The sequence below is a fragment of the Grus americana genome, chromosome 25 (assembly GCF_028858705.1).
Source record: "Grus americana isolate bGruAme1 chromosome 25, bGruAme1.mat, whole genome shotgun sequence".
NCBI classification, from domain to species: domain Eukaryota; kingdom Metazoa; phylum Chordata; class Aves; order Gruiformes; family Gruidae; genus Grus; species Grus americana.
This window is the reverse complement of record NC_072876.1, coordinates 2,795,687-2,810,056: the sequence shown is the minus strand read 5'-3', so window position 1 is coordinate 2,810,056 and position 14,370 is coordinate 2,795,687. Positions and strand designations below refer to the sequence as shown.

Genomic DNA, 14,370 nt, shown 5'->3' with positions numbered 1-14,370 from the left:
GTGGGCAGGCTCCGCGCAACCGTGACACCTAGATACGGGGAGGGCAGAGCGCTGCTCGCCGTTAAGCCCGCACCGTTGTAATCCAGGGGACGCAGGGGACATTTGCGGTCCTGAAGCCCCAGTCCAGTGTTGAACGTGAGCTGAGAACCGTCCTGCAGTCAGACGAGCGGGACAGCAGCAAATGCAGCGTATTTAAACTGCCCCCGCTAATTCTGGCCCGCTACTAATTAATAATAAACTCATCAGTCAAAGCAACTGCTGTTTAGTTTCCCTTTTTTTCAGGCTGCACAGCAGCTAGCCACTTGGAGGAATGTTAACCAACGCCGGGATAGCGATGGTGAAAATGCATCGTCACGGGCATTTCAGATGGTGGTGATTTAAAAGAGATAAAATGCGACGGTTTTGGTCATCGTAATATTTCATTTGGGCAAGGTAAAAATTAGAAGGGGTGCAAAAGGCTTGGGTACATGCGGAACAGACGGAATTATCCCCAGGATTCACAAACCAGAATACACTTGAGAAAATACTGCCCATTTGATTGTGGGTTTGTTTGGGGTTTTTATTCCCTCTTAAACATTTTCTAATAGAAAAGGATTGTATACAAGAATACTCCTGTACAGAAATCCCTTATATCTACCAAACAATCTTGCTGGATATTCCAAATGGTTGCAAGAAAATGTATTTTAATAAGCACAGGAATGTCAATCACCTTCTGCACCTATCAAAATTGTCACTTGGGAAAAAGTAGCATAAAAATTTAAACTAATACTGGAAATGAAATGTTTACTGTTCTTGGAATATTATTCTTTGATCACAGGTAAGAAAGACAAATCCTTATATAAAAATGTCATTAAAAATACCACAATATTGGTCTAGTGGAGGGTGTCCCTGCCCGTGGCAGGGGCTTGGAACTGGATGATCTTTACAGTCCCTTCCAACCCATTCTGTGATTCTACGGTAAATTCCTACAACACTGCAATTTTAATTTCACTCAATATAGGATTCTGCAATGTCGCAATAACTACGTCACATCTGTAACTAGACTTACCTGCGATGTAACATTAAAAACCTGTCTACATGGTTGGTTTTGCTTTAGTTTTGAGGCAGACCTCAGCTCACTCTTCCTGAAGTCCAAAGTGGTGGGAGGCCAAAGAGCTTTGATCTGAAAGTGCTGTGCGCTGCACAGGGTTTGAGCGCACCGCCTTCAGATCAGAGCTAGCCCATATCCACACACCTTGGAGCACTGGTAAAGCCGGAAGACGTCTACCCATAAAAAAAAATAATTAGTCAGATACACGACGTCCTTCAGAAACGCACAGCAGTCATCCACTCCGATTTTCACCGCTAAATCAAGGTGAAGTATGTTCCTTATGAGAGTTACTACTTAAAGTGCTCTATTGGCTATCTGCTGTTCTCACGATCTGCTTGTAAGCAGTTGTCCGAGTAGCAGTGTTAACCCAGCCAAAGACCGAGTGTTAGCTCCTCAAAGCAAAACAACAGCTCTGCGTGCCCGCTTTGTGCGGGCAGAGCAAAACGTGTACCTACCATTTGCAATGCAGTTTTTGAACAATCTCTTGTTCCTTCTATCAAATAAAATAATCACAACCTGTATTATGTTCTCTAGCTACTGACGAGGTGGATTTAAGTGCCATCTGCACAGTTGGAATTATTAACTAAAGCTCATAAAAAATAACAAAAGGGAGAGGAAATAAAATAGCACAAGGGAGTACACATCAAATACTTCATTGTTAAGCATCTGTATGCTGCAATTACTAAGACGGAGCAGCAACACAAGCCTTTGCCATCGACAGTATGTAATTTCAGAAAAATGCAGAGAAAACAGCCCACACATTTTGAAAGATAAAACAAACATACCAGGAAACACCTGAAAGAACAAATGAAAACCCATCCTTGTAGGGTAGTTTCATAGTAAGTCTCTGAAGTCAAGATTTGGAGATAAGGTTATTCTGTGACCTAAGCTTCACAGTCAGGCAGATCTTCTTTCCCCACCTCAAAAGATTCTTTGCTGATTGACAATAGTTCACGCAGCTCTTTGTTTTCAAGCTGCAAAATCAATATTTTTGCTGAAATAGAAATGAGCTAATTCACAATTAAAGGACGATAATCTTTAAACAGCCCCACACCTTCACAGCTAAATAAAACACTGATTTTGTAACATAAGCATTAATGCAGTGCTAACAAGAGGAGAACCACATCATTTAAAGCTTATCTTTTGATTCTGGCTTCATATATACAATAGAAACATCAAGACCTTGAAAATACACAGAGCATGTTCTGCATTTCCTGACCCCACCCCCAAATTTTTGATTGTTATAAATCTTTGACACATACATAGAAAGTCCAGACTAAGTCTAGAGACTCCCAAAGCTTGATCTATCCTTAGCAATTGTATCTGTTCTTACCTCCAACTGAGCTAGTTTCTCCTGAACTTTAAAGAACTGATCATCATCGACTTGAATAGCTTTTCTCATCACCTCTCCCATCTCACATATTCTGTCTATTTGACTTTCAATTTCCTGAAAGACATAAAAGTAAGATATTCAATATGTTCAGGCAAAGGCAGCAGTAATAATCTATCCCTTCTAAATCGATTACTTTCATTTTCTTGACTTTGGATTATTTTCCTGTTTCAAATTGGAATCCTTTCCTCCAAAGCGCTTGCAATCCTTTCTAACTTGTATGATATTTAAAGATGGAAACATTTACCTTATTGTCCATTATCATGAGTCATCGATGAAAACAGTGAATAGAATTACATCAGTCAGCAACATAAGGCACCCTTACTTACAAAGATGAAAGTAATTTCAAGAGTGACAAGCACTGAGACAACAGATTCAGGTTCATGTGAATATGATTAGCATGCAGCAAGTTTTATATTGCTTTATTAGATAAGCTTGACCCTGAATTTATAAGAACACCAAATATAAAAGCAAATGAGATTTCAAGACTAAGTAACAATGTGAAGTAAACAGCTTCGTCTCAGAAGGAAGCCAAGCAAGGAAACTAAAATAAGTAACACCAGAGCCTCCTGAGGCAGTTTTTACAGATTCTGTCTAGATACAGCTCTGATCCTTTGGAAGATGCATTTTGTTGAAGCTCAGACACGCACCTATAATGAAAACTGAAAAATTCCAACATGTAATGTAGCAACAGTTCCTGTTTGAAGAGCATTCCGTTTCAAAATACAGCATCTAGAGAGGAATTCCAATGTGCAAACACAAAAATGTCAGTAATTGGCAAGAAGTAGCAAGGTAAGAATTTAGAAGCTTTTGAAGTATTTTAACGTAACATGAAAATACACGGTTATCACAAAGCACTTTGGGGAATATCAGATAATGTTATAGGCTGGAGTTTCTCTTCTCCAAATGTCAGTATTTATTCCACTGCCCCTGGAAGATAAATGTATCACCAGAGCAGAGAATTCAGTTTTGAATTCCATTATTCAGAAAATATGTAAACAAATTAGAGCATCTAGAAGAGAGCTGGAGGAATAAGAAAGACTTAGATAATTTAATCTGGGAAGAAAGAATGAAGTGTTTTTTCCTAAACAGAAAAATCATTACAGTAAGAATACAGCTCTTTAAAAGATATTTAAAGGTTGTTACTATTCTCCAAGTCGTGGGTAGGAAGAAACTCATGGAGTTGATCTGAAGCACAGAAAATTTCGTCTAGATATTGAGACAGTCTAGGTACATTCGACCGAAGGTTCCTCCACAGCCTTTTCAGCTTTGCGTTTCCATGCCATCAAAATGGAGCAAAAACAGTGCCACAGAATAATGTTAGAAGTTTTGTTCAAACGTTAAGTCTTGATAAACAAAGCAACTCATGCACCTAAGCAAGCACTGGAAGCAAGGCATTGGTACACTACTTAACTTCAGAGGACCTAAGCAACACAGAACAGAAAACTACTAAGTTGCCACATACTTTGTACAAAGACACACGTGCAAAGGGTTAGGCTGGCTCCAATTCCAATTAAAAAACCACAAGATATGAGACGTCACTAGGTTGAACCAGCTTGCTGTTCTCTAATCATATAAAAATGCATTTTAACAAATGCCTAACTTAATTCATAGGCCTTAAATAGAGATATATTTTTTTTATATTGTTATTAAGACACCTAAACGTAAAACAGGCAGCATTATCAGTAGCCACACCTCAGAGTTCTGAAGTCACCGCACCCAACATGGATGAAAGGACACTTTTAGGCCACTGCACAGAGTATCCGGATTTAAAAACATTTGGGAGTGATGATTTCTTAAGAATTAAGAATCACAGCTCACAGAGATTTAGGAGGTTCTTCTCCCTTTGTTACCATTACTGAACAGGAACAGTAACAACTCTGATGCCTTTGAATTTTACTGTAGAGAATCATTTGCATTGATCTTAACCCAGGGAATTCACCACCTAGTGCGTGAAGAACAAGCCTTCACCTGGGCCGTGAAAGGGTTATGCTTTTCAGCATCCTCTGTGATAACTGTTAGAACCTGCGTGCTGTAAAAGGAATAGAGAAAAAAATACCAGCAAACAGAGACAAGAGTTTCAGAAAATGTATTTTGGAGCAGAGATGTTCCATGAATGGAAACAAAAGGTTGGACGGAAGCAAGCAAGACACAGCGAACAGGGGTCTTGAGCCCTCTTCTGTCCCCATCCCACCTTACCAAAGAATTAGCCTGATGAACTTTCAAGAGTGGTTCTGCATCTTCACCTTTTCTCCCCTGCAAAAGCTGTAACATCTGCTTTCTGTACTTGCTCATGATAAGCTCTAACGCATCTTGGTGCTCCTCCAGCGAGATCCATAGCTCTGTAAAATACAGCATGTCATCGCCACACACTCCAACCCATTTTTCCCAGCAATGACAGCAGATGCCCAGAGACGCTCAGCACCAGCCGCTCGCCTGATTCGTGCTACCCCACCACCCCCCTCGACGGGGCAGCCCCGGGGCTCCGGCCCAGGGCAGCTGGCTGTCCGGACCCCCCGGCTACCCGAGACGCCATCCTGAGGCCGGCAGTCCCTTCCACACCGAGGCCCCCAGCGAGGCTGACAACCGGCAAAGCAGATGCTCTCCCCGGGCCCCTCGGCAGCCGCCTCCCGCCTGGGCCGCTGAGCGCGCAGCCTCCCCCGGCACCCCGCCCCAGCACCCCCGGCACATCACCCCACAACCCCCACACACCCAACGCGGCCCCCGGGGTCCCCCGGCTCCCCACAACGCGCCCCGGGGTCCCGCCAGCACGCCGCCCGTCAAACACCCCCACACCCCCCGCCTTCCCCCGGCGCGGCGGGCAGGCTCACCTCTGTTCTCCTGCTGCAGGTCGCGGATCTGCGTGTTCTCCTGAGACAGCAGCACGTGTGGCCGCAGCCGGGACGGGTCGGGCCGCTCCGCCGCGGGGCCCGGGCCCTGCTGAGACACGGCTGTCGGTCCGGCCGCCCCACCGCCCCACCGCCCGCTCGCTCGCTCGCCCGCCGCCCGCTCTCACCTTCTCGGCCCACGCCGCGCCCGCCTCTCTCATGGCGGCCACACGCTGGTGCAGAACGGCGGACTGGTCGATGAGCGACTCGGCTGCGGTGTCGTGCTCCTTCAGCCGCTCCAGCAGCGTCTTCGCGTCCGTCAGGATCTTCTCGATGGTGCAGGTCATGGCGGGCGCCGAGCCGAGCCGAGCAGCAGGCGCTGCTCACCTCCGCGGCGGCCCCATGCTCGGCGGCACAGCTCCGCACCGGCGAAGCGCGAGCCCTGGCCGCCGCCGGGCACGGGCAGACGGGAGCCCGCGGGCCGGGGACGCCGCCCGCGCACGACCCCGCCGCTTCCGGCCGCGACGCTCGCGCCGCACGTGCGCAGGCGCGGGCCAGGCCGCGAGCGCCGCTCGACTGGCGCGCGGCGTCCGAGGGCCGCACGAGCCGTGGCCGCCAGAGCGCGCCACCGGCACGAGGCCGGGACAGCGGGACCTGGGGACCTGGGGGCAGCGGGACGTGGGGACAGCGGGACCTGGGGACAGCGGGCAGGGCCCTGGCCAGCCCCGCGGGTTGAAGGGGCGTTCAGAGCCCTTGTGGGGTTTCGATGGCGTTGGGAGGCCTTCGGGCGGAGGGGACACCCACCCCCCTGCGGAAGGAGCATCGCAAAGCCATCTGCATCAGGTTCACGCGTTCAGCCTTTCAACGCGCTTTTATTTACGGAAGCCTAATGCTGCACGTTTTCTCCGTGCCAGGACTCTTGCCCGCGCAAAGATTCGCGTTCTCAGACGTGACGACTCAAGGGTTTCACGACACGGCTCTGGTGGAAACCCTCTGCTCCGCATGAACGCTGCTCCGTGTGGGGCAGTCTGTTTGCAGAAGGGCATATACCCTTGACCCAAGGGGGTTCTGGTTATCTTTTTGAATACTCCCTTAAACAGTGTGTGATAAATTCTGGGCTGAGATCTGTTGAGCTGTCGTCTTATCTAATATTCTTGTTTGTCCCTTTTAACAGTAAACATCCTCTACTCAAGTTAAAATAACAAACTTTGTCATGCTGACTTGCTGCTTTGATATTTATTTGCTAACTAAAGCTACTGTTAGTGATCTGTGATGTCCTTGATGCTTTGCTTTACTTTGTGCCACAAAACTTTTATTTAATATTACCAACTTTATTAATAATGCTTTCAACAGTAATGTTTTAACAAGAGTCCCTTTGACTCGAGTCATCTTTCAAGTTTAAATCCCCAGACAGACAGATAAGAAAAATCTAGGATGCTTTGTCAGATAAAAGTTTATGATCCCAGAGAGAGATAATCAAGCCTGGTGCAGAAGTGCTGAATAAGATAATTTTATATAAGCAACAATTTCAAAACAGTCATACAATCAAGAGACTCGAATAAGCAGCTGCATTTGGAGTATTTTATCAGAATCAGAGTAATTAGCAAAGCATGAGATGTATTTTGCAAATTTGGGAAATGTAATGCTGCTTTATAGTAACTTGTGTGGAACTAAAGGTCAAGATCATGCTTTATAGCATGTTTTACCTAATGGTCCTTCCTTATTTTTCTTATTAGAGAATGCTAAAAAGTTAAGACAACTTAGTACTAGAATTCCTTTTTCGTAATGGGTGATTCATGAACATTTGGAAAACTGACAAATATTACTGTGTTTACCAGTCTGGTTATGGAACACGTTGGCAAAAGACCCTGCCCAAAGGCAGCCGTGACATCCCTAAGTTGTAGCGAATGCTTGTTTCCTCTGGTCCACTGTCTGTCCCCACTGTTACATCCTCAAATGACCCCACCCGTGCAGTTCAACACCTACTCTTGCTTCTCTCTGATTATACTCCCAGTTCTGTGGCTGCCTTTAAAGCTTCTGCCAGTACATCAATTTTTGTGGAGCCTTTGAGCAGCCACACAGGAACAGGCCTGATAATAGCTACATGGAATGATATGTGCGTACCAGTTCAGCACCTTTCCACTTTTCACCTTATTCAACATAAGGAAGTTCTGTGAAATCAAACACTCCATCTCTAAGGTTCCACTTAATTCAGCTTTACGGCAGGGAGGCATTCAATGAACCATTTAGAAATGCAGCACTGGAAATTCCAATTTGCACCTACTACGAAGTCAGCTAAAGGAACCCATGTGTGCAGCGTGAAGGACCATTACACCTCAGCAGAAGCTGCACCTGGATTGTATGTCTGAATCTCTGGCCTGTTCTGTTCCTTGCGTTTATACTTATGATTTAATACTCACTTTTCCCTGGCTTCAGAGATGACATTCTGGCCTTTCATGCCAAGTAGAGACAAGCAAGGGAGACGAGGGCCAGCGCTGCTGTAGCAGACTTCCATTTCAGGATCGGTGCAGTCCCTCTGTGGGATTCTGGCTGCTTGAAATAAAATTGCAGAATGAGGAGAAGATGGGCGTCTACGATACCACCACTGCACAGCACTTAGTCTTGTGTTCTCACTCAAGGATGTGGCTCACTCCCTCTCCAGCAGATCTTTTGACACAGAATCATTTGTTCAACTTCTAAAGGACAGTAGAATAAGCTAGTGTGGCGCCAGGACACAGATTGGATCCCAGTAGGACAAAGCTCCTTGATTTAAATGCTGGGAATGCTTGTCACCAAAACTTCTAGTATGTAGCAACAGAGCTTAAACAAATCAACGGATGAGCATTTTCTGAGTAGTGGTGTCTTCTAATTCCTTTGGCTTATCACATCAATTCTGTGTAAACTGAAGAGAATGTATAAATTTGGCCTCTCAAACTTTTTAGTGTTTAACTTTAATTCGATTAAACACTTATGTATGTGTACAAAGTGAAAAATGAGGTTACAAGAGGTTAATGCTTTAATGCTTTTAATAACTCTTAACCACATGGCTGTATTTTGTCAAACAGAACATGGATTTGTTCTAACAGGAAAAGCATATGCCAGATAGAAGCATACTGAGGCTCTCCAAAACAGCAAAGCTGCTACAGAACCATTTCTAGGCCATCTTTGAAAAATCATAAATAGTATTTCTGTGATGGAATAAATACATAGTGTTTCTGAGTACAGCTGAGGAGGTTCTTGCTCACAGTAGGATAATCAAAAAGGAAAGAAATCTAGACACACCAAAAGCACAGAAAAAGTAATAAAAGAGATTGGTAACAGACACAGCACAGAGTCTTGAGCACAACATGGTATCTGTAAACCTGGGATCAGTGCAGGCATCAGTACTGAGGATGTTAAAACAATGTGTACCAGGTAATGCCCGTAACTTACCCAGAAACTGGCAGTGGAGTAAATAATGCACAGAGGAAGTGACCCATAGAAAATGGCAGCATTTGTGACAGATCGAGCGGCATCTAAATGCTGGAAGTAGACAAAAGAATAAAGGGAAAATTTCTAGGATAATTCTTGGGTTTCAGGTAAAACCATGTTAATCATAAGTGTGGCCAGCACAGTTTGAAAAATTTTGGTTAAGTCTCTGAAAGCACAAGTCTCACATAGTAATGTAATAGACACTAGCTTTTCAAAAGCTGAATGTGGTATTTCTCATTTCCACTACAAGTCCTTCCTTGAAAAACTTGGGGTCTAACAGCCAAATATTTCAGCAGCTACAGCTTGTTTAAAAAGCAGATCAGACCTCTCTCACACCACACACCCCAACACTTTTTGACTGTTTGATTTTAAAATTAAGTGATGGTATTAACACAATCATCAGCTACTGTCACAATTTCACTGGTATTGCCCTCAACAAAATCTGTAGCACAGAGACTCTCAGACCAGGTGGCCAAGTGAATCCTCTTCTTGTGCTTCCTAGCCTATGCTTCAAGGTGGATTACTGTTGCATAAAACAGAGTTGTTCTGTGACAAAAGTTATTACCAAGAAACTCAGTCTTATTGTTCATCTTAATGATCCTGCTTTGATAAATCTTGAAGACTGCCCCGTTGCACCACAGCACTCACATTTATGAGTCTCATATTCTTTTTACTATTAAAACAAATGTCCTTAAGATGGAATCCAGGCTGGAAAAAAGGGAAAACATTATCATTGATAAATGGATATAGCCAGCTATTTCAGTCTCTCAGCAGCAAGACTCCACTGCTGATAAAATGCTGACCAAGGGATTCCACAATAATTATTTTGTAATGCTTAATACAGAGTGTCAAGATATTCTGCTTTACGGAAATCAGGTCCAGGACTTGGCCTCTCTTTGCTGTACCTACAAAGAAGTACAGTCATGTAAGAACCTCAATGCTTAAAGTTATATTTACAGCTATTCTCTATGAGCTATCAATTCTGAGATCATTGCAGGAGATTGTAATCAAGCTTTAGCTGATATCTTTACTTTCTTCTACATTGTGCCTTGCTGAATACCAATGCACTGGAGCATTTTACTGACTGACGTTGGTCTTCCTGCCAAGGGGACTGCCCTGCATACCCAGCTTAAGAGAATGCACGGAAGAAACAGGAACATTTTGTAGGCTGACTTGAGATTTTCAAGCAAGTTTAAAGCAGTTTGGCTCTTGCATTAAAATTCAACATAAGTCAAGTGTTTAGCTCTTCAAGATTTGTGAAAAGCCTGTAAGCAAATGCATAGCGAAACTAACCAACAACTTCATGATTAAGAAAAAAAACCCTAGTCTTAAAAAGATCAAAATTGGTTTTCCTCTCCGATCTGATATGGTCTCCCATTATTTCATCCCATGAAAGCATTTAAGAACTTAATGAGAATTTTCATCTTCTGAGTTATTTCTCTTCTAATTTACTATGATGATTTGTCTGGTACATTTCATGCAAAACAGAGGAGTATTTATATTATCTAACACTAAACCAACTGAAGGAACACATGCTCTACAATGCCAGATGGAAGCTGTTCACTGTATAGATCCCCCTGTAACCTCTTTTGGGGGAATAGTTGAATAATTTCATATTTGAACACTGTATAAATTCAGGTTGACAGGTCCTGCCTGATGAAATTTCCTTGGCTAGTCTCATTCTCATTCCTCTGCTGAAACATATAGTTTTGCTCTGTAAAGACTATTTCTCTTCGATTTTTGCAAATAACTGTACTGCTTTAAAAAGCTACATGTAGGAAAGATAAAAATTTTGCAAACCAGTGCTCAAAGGAAATGACACACAAACCTTGTTGCTTAAAGCCACAAAAATGAGTACGTGTTTAAAACCTACAGAACAGGGGAAGTACTGGGTGAACCTGTAGTACATATACTATCTTTTTTTTAATGTTTTGTTTCATTATTAGAAGTATTACATTGGATCTTAAACACTTCAGTCTGGCTGGGGCCTCATCCAACAGAGGCCATACACGTATGCACTCACATTCTTAAGTTTCAAGTGAACCAACCAAGGTTCTCTCAGCTGCAGGCAAAATAGGCAATTAATGACAGCAAAACACGCACGCTTCTCAAAATTCTAGGTTAGTTACATTTTAGGCAAATAACAACATAAAACAAACCAGGTCATCTTTAACAGACAATGCCATACCTCTTCTGTTCTTTGCAACCCTCCTCATAACTAATGCCTATACACAGTTTAGCACCATTCCCACACAAGCTTCCTTTGCCCATCCTCAAGTTTTGCATCCAAACTGTCGGTGAATGTGCTGAATACAACAAAAGGGACAATCTCCTACTACTGTAGCTCCCAGACCTGATACTATCTTGGAATATGTGATCCAACAATCAAAACCACCACATACAACAGATACACATCCTACTAATTAAATCATTCTCTCCGTTGAGCGTCAGGAGTGCAAGATAACACCAACATGCAAAAATGTGAGTCACGAGGTTTTGTGCCATTTCTCACCCAGGGCGTAGGTTCATCCATGCCATACAGAAAATCCTAACAGTGCCAGAACCACTGCACCTTTTGAAGATTAAAAATCCAGAAAAGAGGGTGAACAGAAAACTTGCAGTTTTCCCCCTGAGATCCTTAACAAATTGCAAATGCAAGTAGCTCTTAGAACACATAATATTTGGCATATATTTGTCTGCCAGTATATTTTATGCCTCTACAACACTATTTTTCTAAAACAAAAATAGGTAAAGATTAAGTTAGATCATTTTAATATATAAGCTTTATTGTTAATACTCAACTTTCTTTAATATTGTTCAGAACAGTTTACTAACAGAAGAGAATTAATCCTATAATGAAATGATCTATATTTCAATATAACCTTTAACTCGCGTATAACGACAATTACTGTAATTAACAATTAGTTTTCCAAAGGCTCCCAATTGTTTAGTATTTTGACTCTTGCTTTCATCATTTAATGATTTACAGTAATGAGCTGGAACATCAGTATTTTGTACTGAAATGGCCAAAATAGTTGTCCAGGCATCATTGCCCTCATGTGACAGATCTCAGATGTTTTTGTGAAAAGTTAGCCAAAAGCAATAGACAATGCCATCACTTCTGTTTCATTTTTACTGAAAAACAACAACAAAGTGACCGTAATGACTTCTAGTCAGAGTCTCAGTAGCTTTTGAAGGACTGTTACTTTGCTGAGATTCTGCCCTTTGTTCAAGTTTTGTTTGACAAATGCTTTATAAATGAGCAGAAGAGGTGGTTTATGTTTCATTAATGAGGCTGATAGTGGTTAATTACTGAAGTTACGTAAACAATCCAATACCAGATCAAGTCGAATGGGTCAGTTATGTAGAGAAGATCCAGCTGGAGTAGATATGATTTCCTTTAACTATTCCGATACCAAACAAGTTACAGCGATCTAGAATCTCTAGTTCAGATGAACAAAGAATTCTGCTTAGCTTGAAAATGAATTCTCTCAACAGGTATCGATCCAGGGAAGCTCTTTCTCGATCTGCAGTTTCAGCACTCATCAAATTCTTAGGCCTAACTGCATAAAGGCAGACATTCTATGTAGATTAGATTGCACAGAAGTTCACAGATTACACCAATGATGGAAAGGAGGCTGCAAAAGCAGTGCAACACAAGGTGTGCAGATCAGACTGATGTAATCCGATCTGATTATCTTCTATGGAAAACATGCATGTCCCTTATTCTCCACTGCAGTGGCACTTCTAGATTTTGGCTAACGACATGAACTTTTCTGCTATTATTTTCAGGCTGCATCTATGAGTAACACTTTGCTTACTCCCCTCTAAGTAAAGCCTGCTTGAAGTATATTATTATTTCCTTTGCCCATTAAAATGGCACCAGGCATGTTACTGATCAGAGACTTTATCAGTGTTTTACAAAACTGACATATGTAAGGAAAAATAACAGAAAATAGAGCTGGAGGAGATCTCAAAAGTCCTTTCTCCTCCTTTACAGATCAAAGTAACTCAGAACGATTCCTAAGTTCTATCAGGTAGCCCAAACTGACCTTCAAAACATCCAGTAATGAAGATTGCATAGGCAACTTATTCCAGTGCTATTTTTACCACCATAATTGCCTTCCCTAGTATCTAATTTAAATCTTCCTTACTCCTAAATAAGCTTTTTATTTCTTGATTCTTTACAGGCATGGAAAACAGTTTATTTTCCTCTTCTTTGCAGCAGTTCTTCATGCAACTCAAGTGGGCTCTCAGGTCTCCCATTTTTATTGTCATGCTTGACTAGGAAAAGTGATATGTTAAAATAATGCAATTATATGTATTTAACATGGACCAGTCACCTGGTCTGAATCACTGCATGATTATGCAAAATAGTTATTACCACAGCTATGAAGATAGCATGTGGGTTGGAGTAAATGACTATGGGCTAATACTTAATGTGGCACTGCGGTTAATTTGTACTACAACTAAGTTTTAGGTTCATATATACTTATTTTAGAAATTGAATTTACTCTGAATCCACTAGGTTTTACAACAATGAACAGAATGGGGATTAGATACCTTCTAAAAATCTGGGCTTCAGACTTAAGTTTGGTACATTTGGACAGCTTACCAGTAAGGTATTTTCTATAGAAAAAGTACTAAGGAAAAAAAAAAAAAAAGGTCAGTAGTTTTTAAAAGCTAAAGGTAGTATTTCATAAACCTCTGCTCATTTTTCCAACTTTCATGAGAAAGGCTGAAAAGCTGGATGAAAAAGCCAATGGTATACGTGAAAGGGATGCTGCTACGAAAAAAAAATAATCTTAGTTCTAACAATTTTAAGTTCTTCATTTTTAGCACTGAAGGTTTTTTTGACATCTTAGTAAGTTGCTGTATAAGGCTGCTTTTACTGGAAAGACAAATGCTGATCATAATTAAACTTACAAGAACACTATCTTTGTCTCTACTGCACAATCTATGCATTCCAACCCTCTGTCACCACACATTATCAATGCAGAGCATTTGAAAGCTCAAAAACCCCCCATAAGACGCTCTCAAACAACATCTGTGAGTCAATCTTTTTTGTTCTTGAAAGCCAGACTCAACCATTCCACCTCCAAAGACTAACAGATTCCTAAATGGTGCCAAACTACATGGAAATAAGAAGCATGCTGTTCTGTGGAGCCTATGGAATACAAATACGACTCTCCCTTGAAGGGTAGTGTCAGTTTGCTGTGTATTGTGCTACAGATCTGTGAAAACCTATTGTCCCTAAAGACTATTTTAAGTGACTTTGCAGTAAGATAACCAACAGGAAATGAGTTTTTCTTTTTGCCATCCATGAAGTATACAACAGAACCATTTTTTCCTGATGTTAAGTCAAGAATTGCTCTTACACAGAAGAAAAAGTGACCTCCTTTGCAACCTGCTGCATATCACGTTAGGGAGCAAGTGTACTGACACCATACCAAACAAGAAAATGCCCTCTCCAAAAGATCACATCTTGTATCTAGGAAATTACAAAAACCTCACATTGTGATGATGAACTTATTAGAAATTATTAATAATGGCAATACTTTGTGTTTTAAGAATGAAAATTTGCAAAATTA

General features: G+C 41.9%; 1 protein-coding gene across 1 annotated transcript; it reads right to left on the bottom strand.

Annotated features, from left to right (window-relative positions):
• Window positions 1–533: 533 nt before the first annotated feature.
• Window positions 534–5,870, bottom strand: SIKE1 (suppressor of IKBKE 1). The gene is given in 5 exon segments (XM_054804072.1): window positions 534–2,064; window positions 2,424–2,537; window positions 4,680–4,822; window positions 5,312–5,462; window positions 5,464–5,870. Coding segments are annotated over 5 exon segments (690 nt in total). The 5' UTR covers window positions 5,656–5,870; the 3' UTR covers window positions 534–1,974.
• Window positions 5,871–14,370: the final 8,500 nt, after the last annotated feature.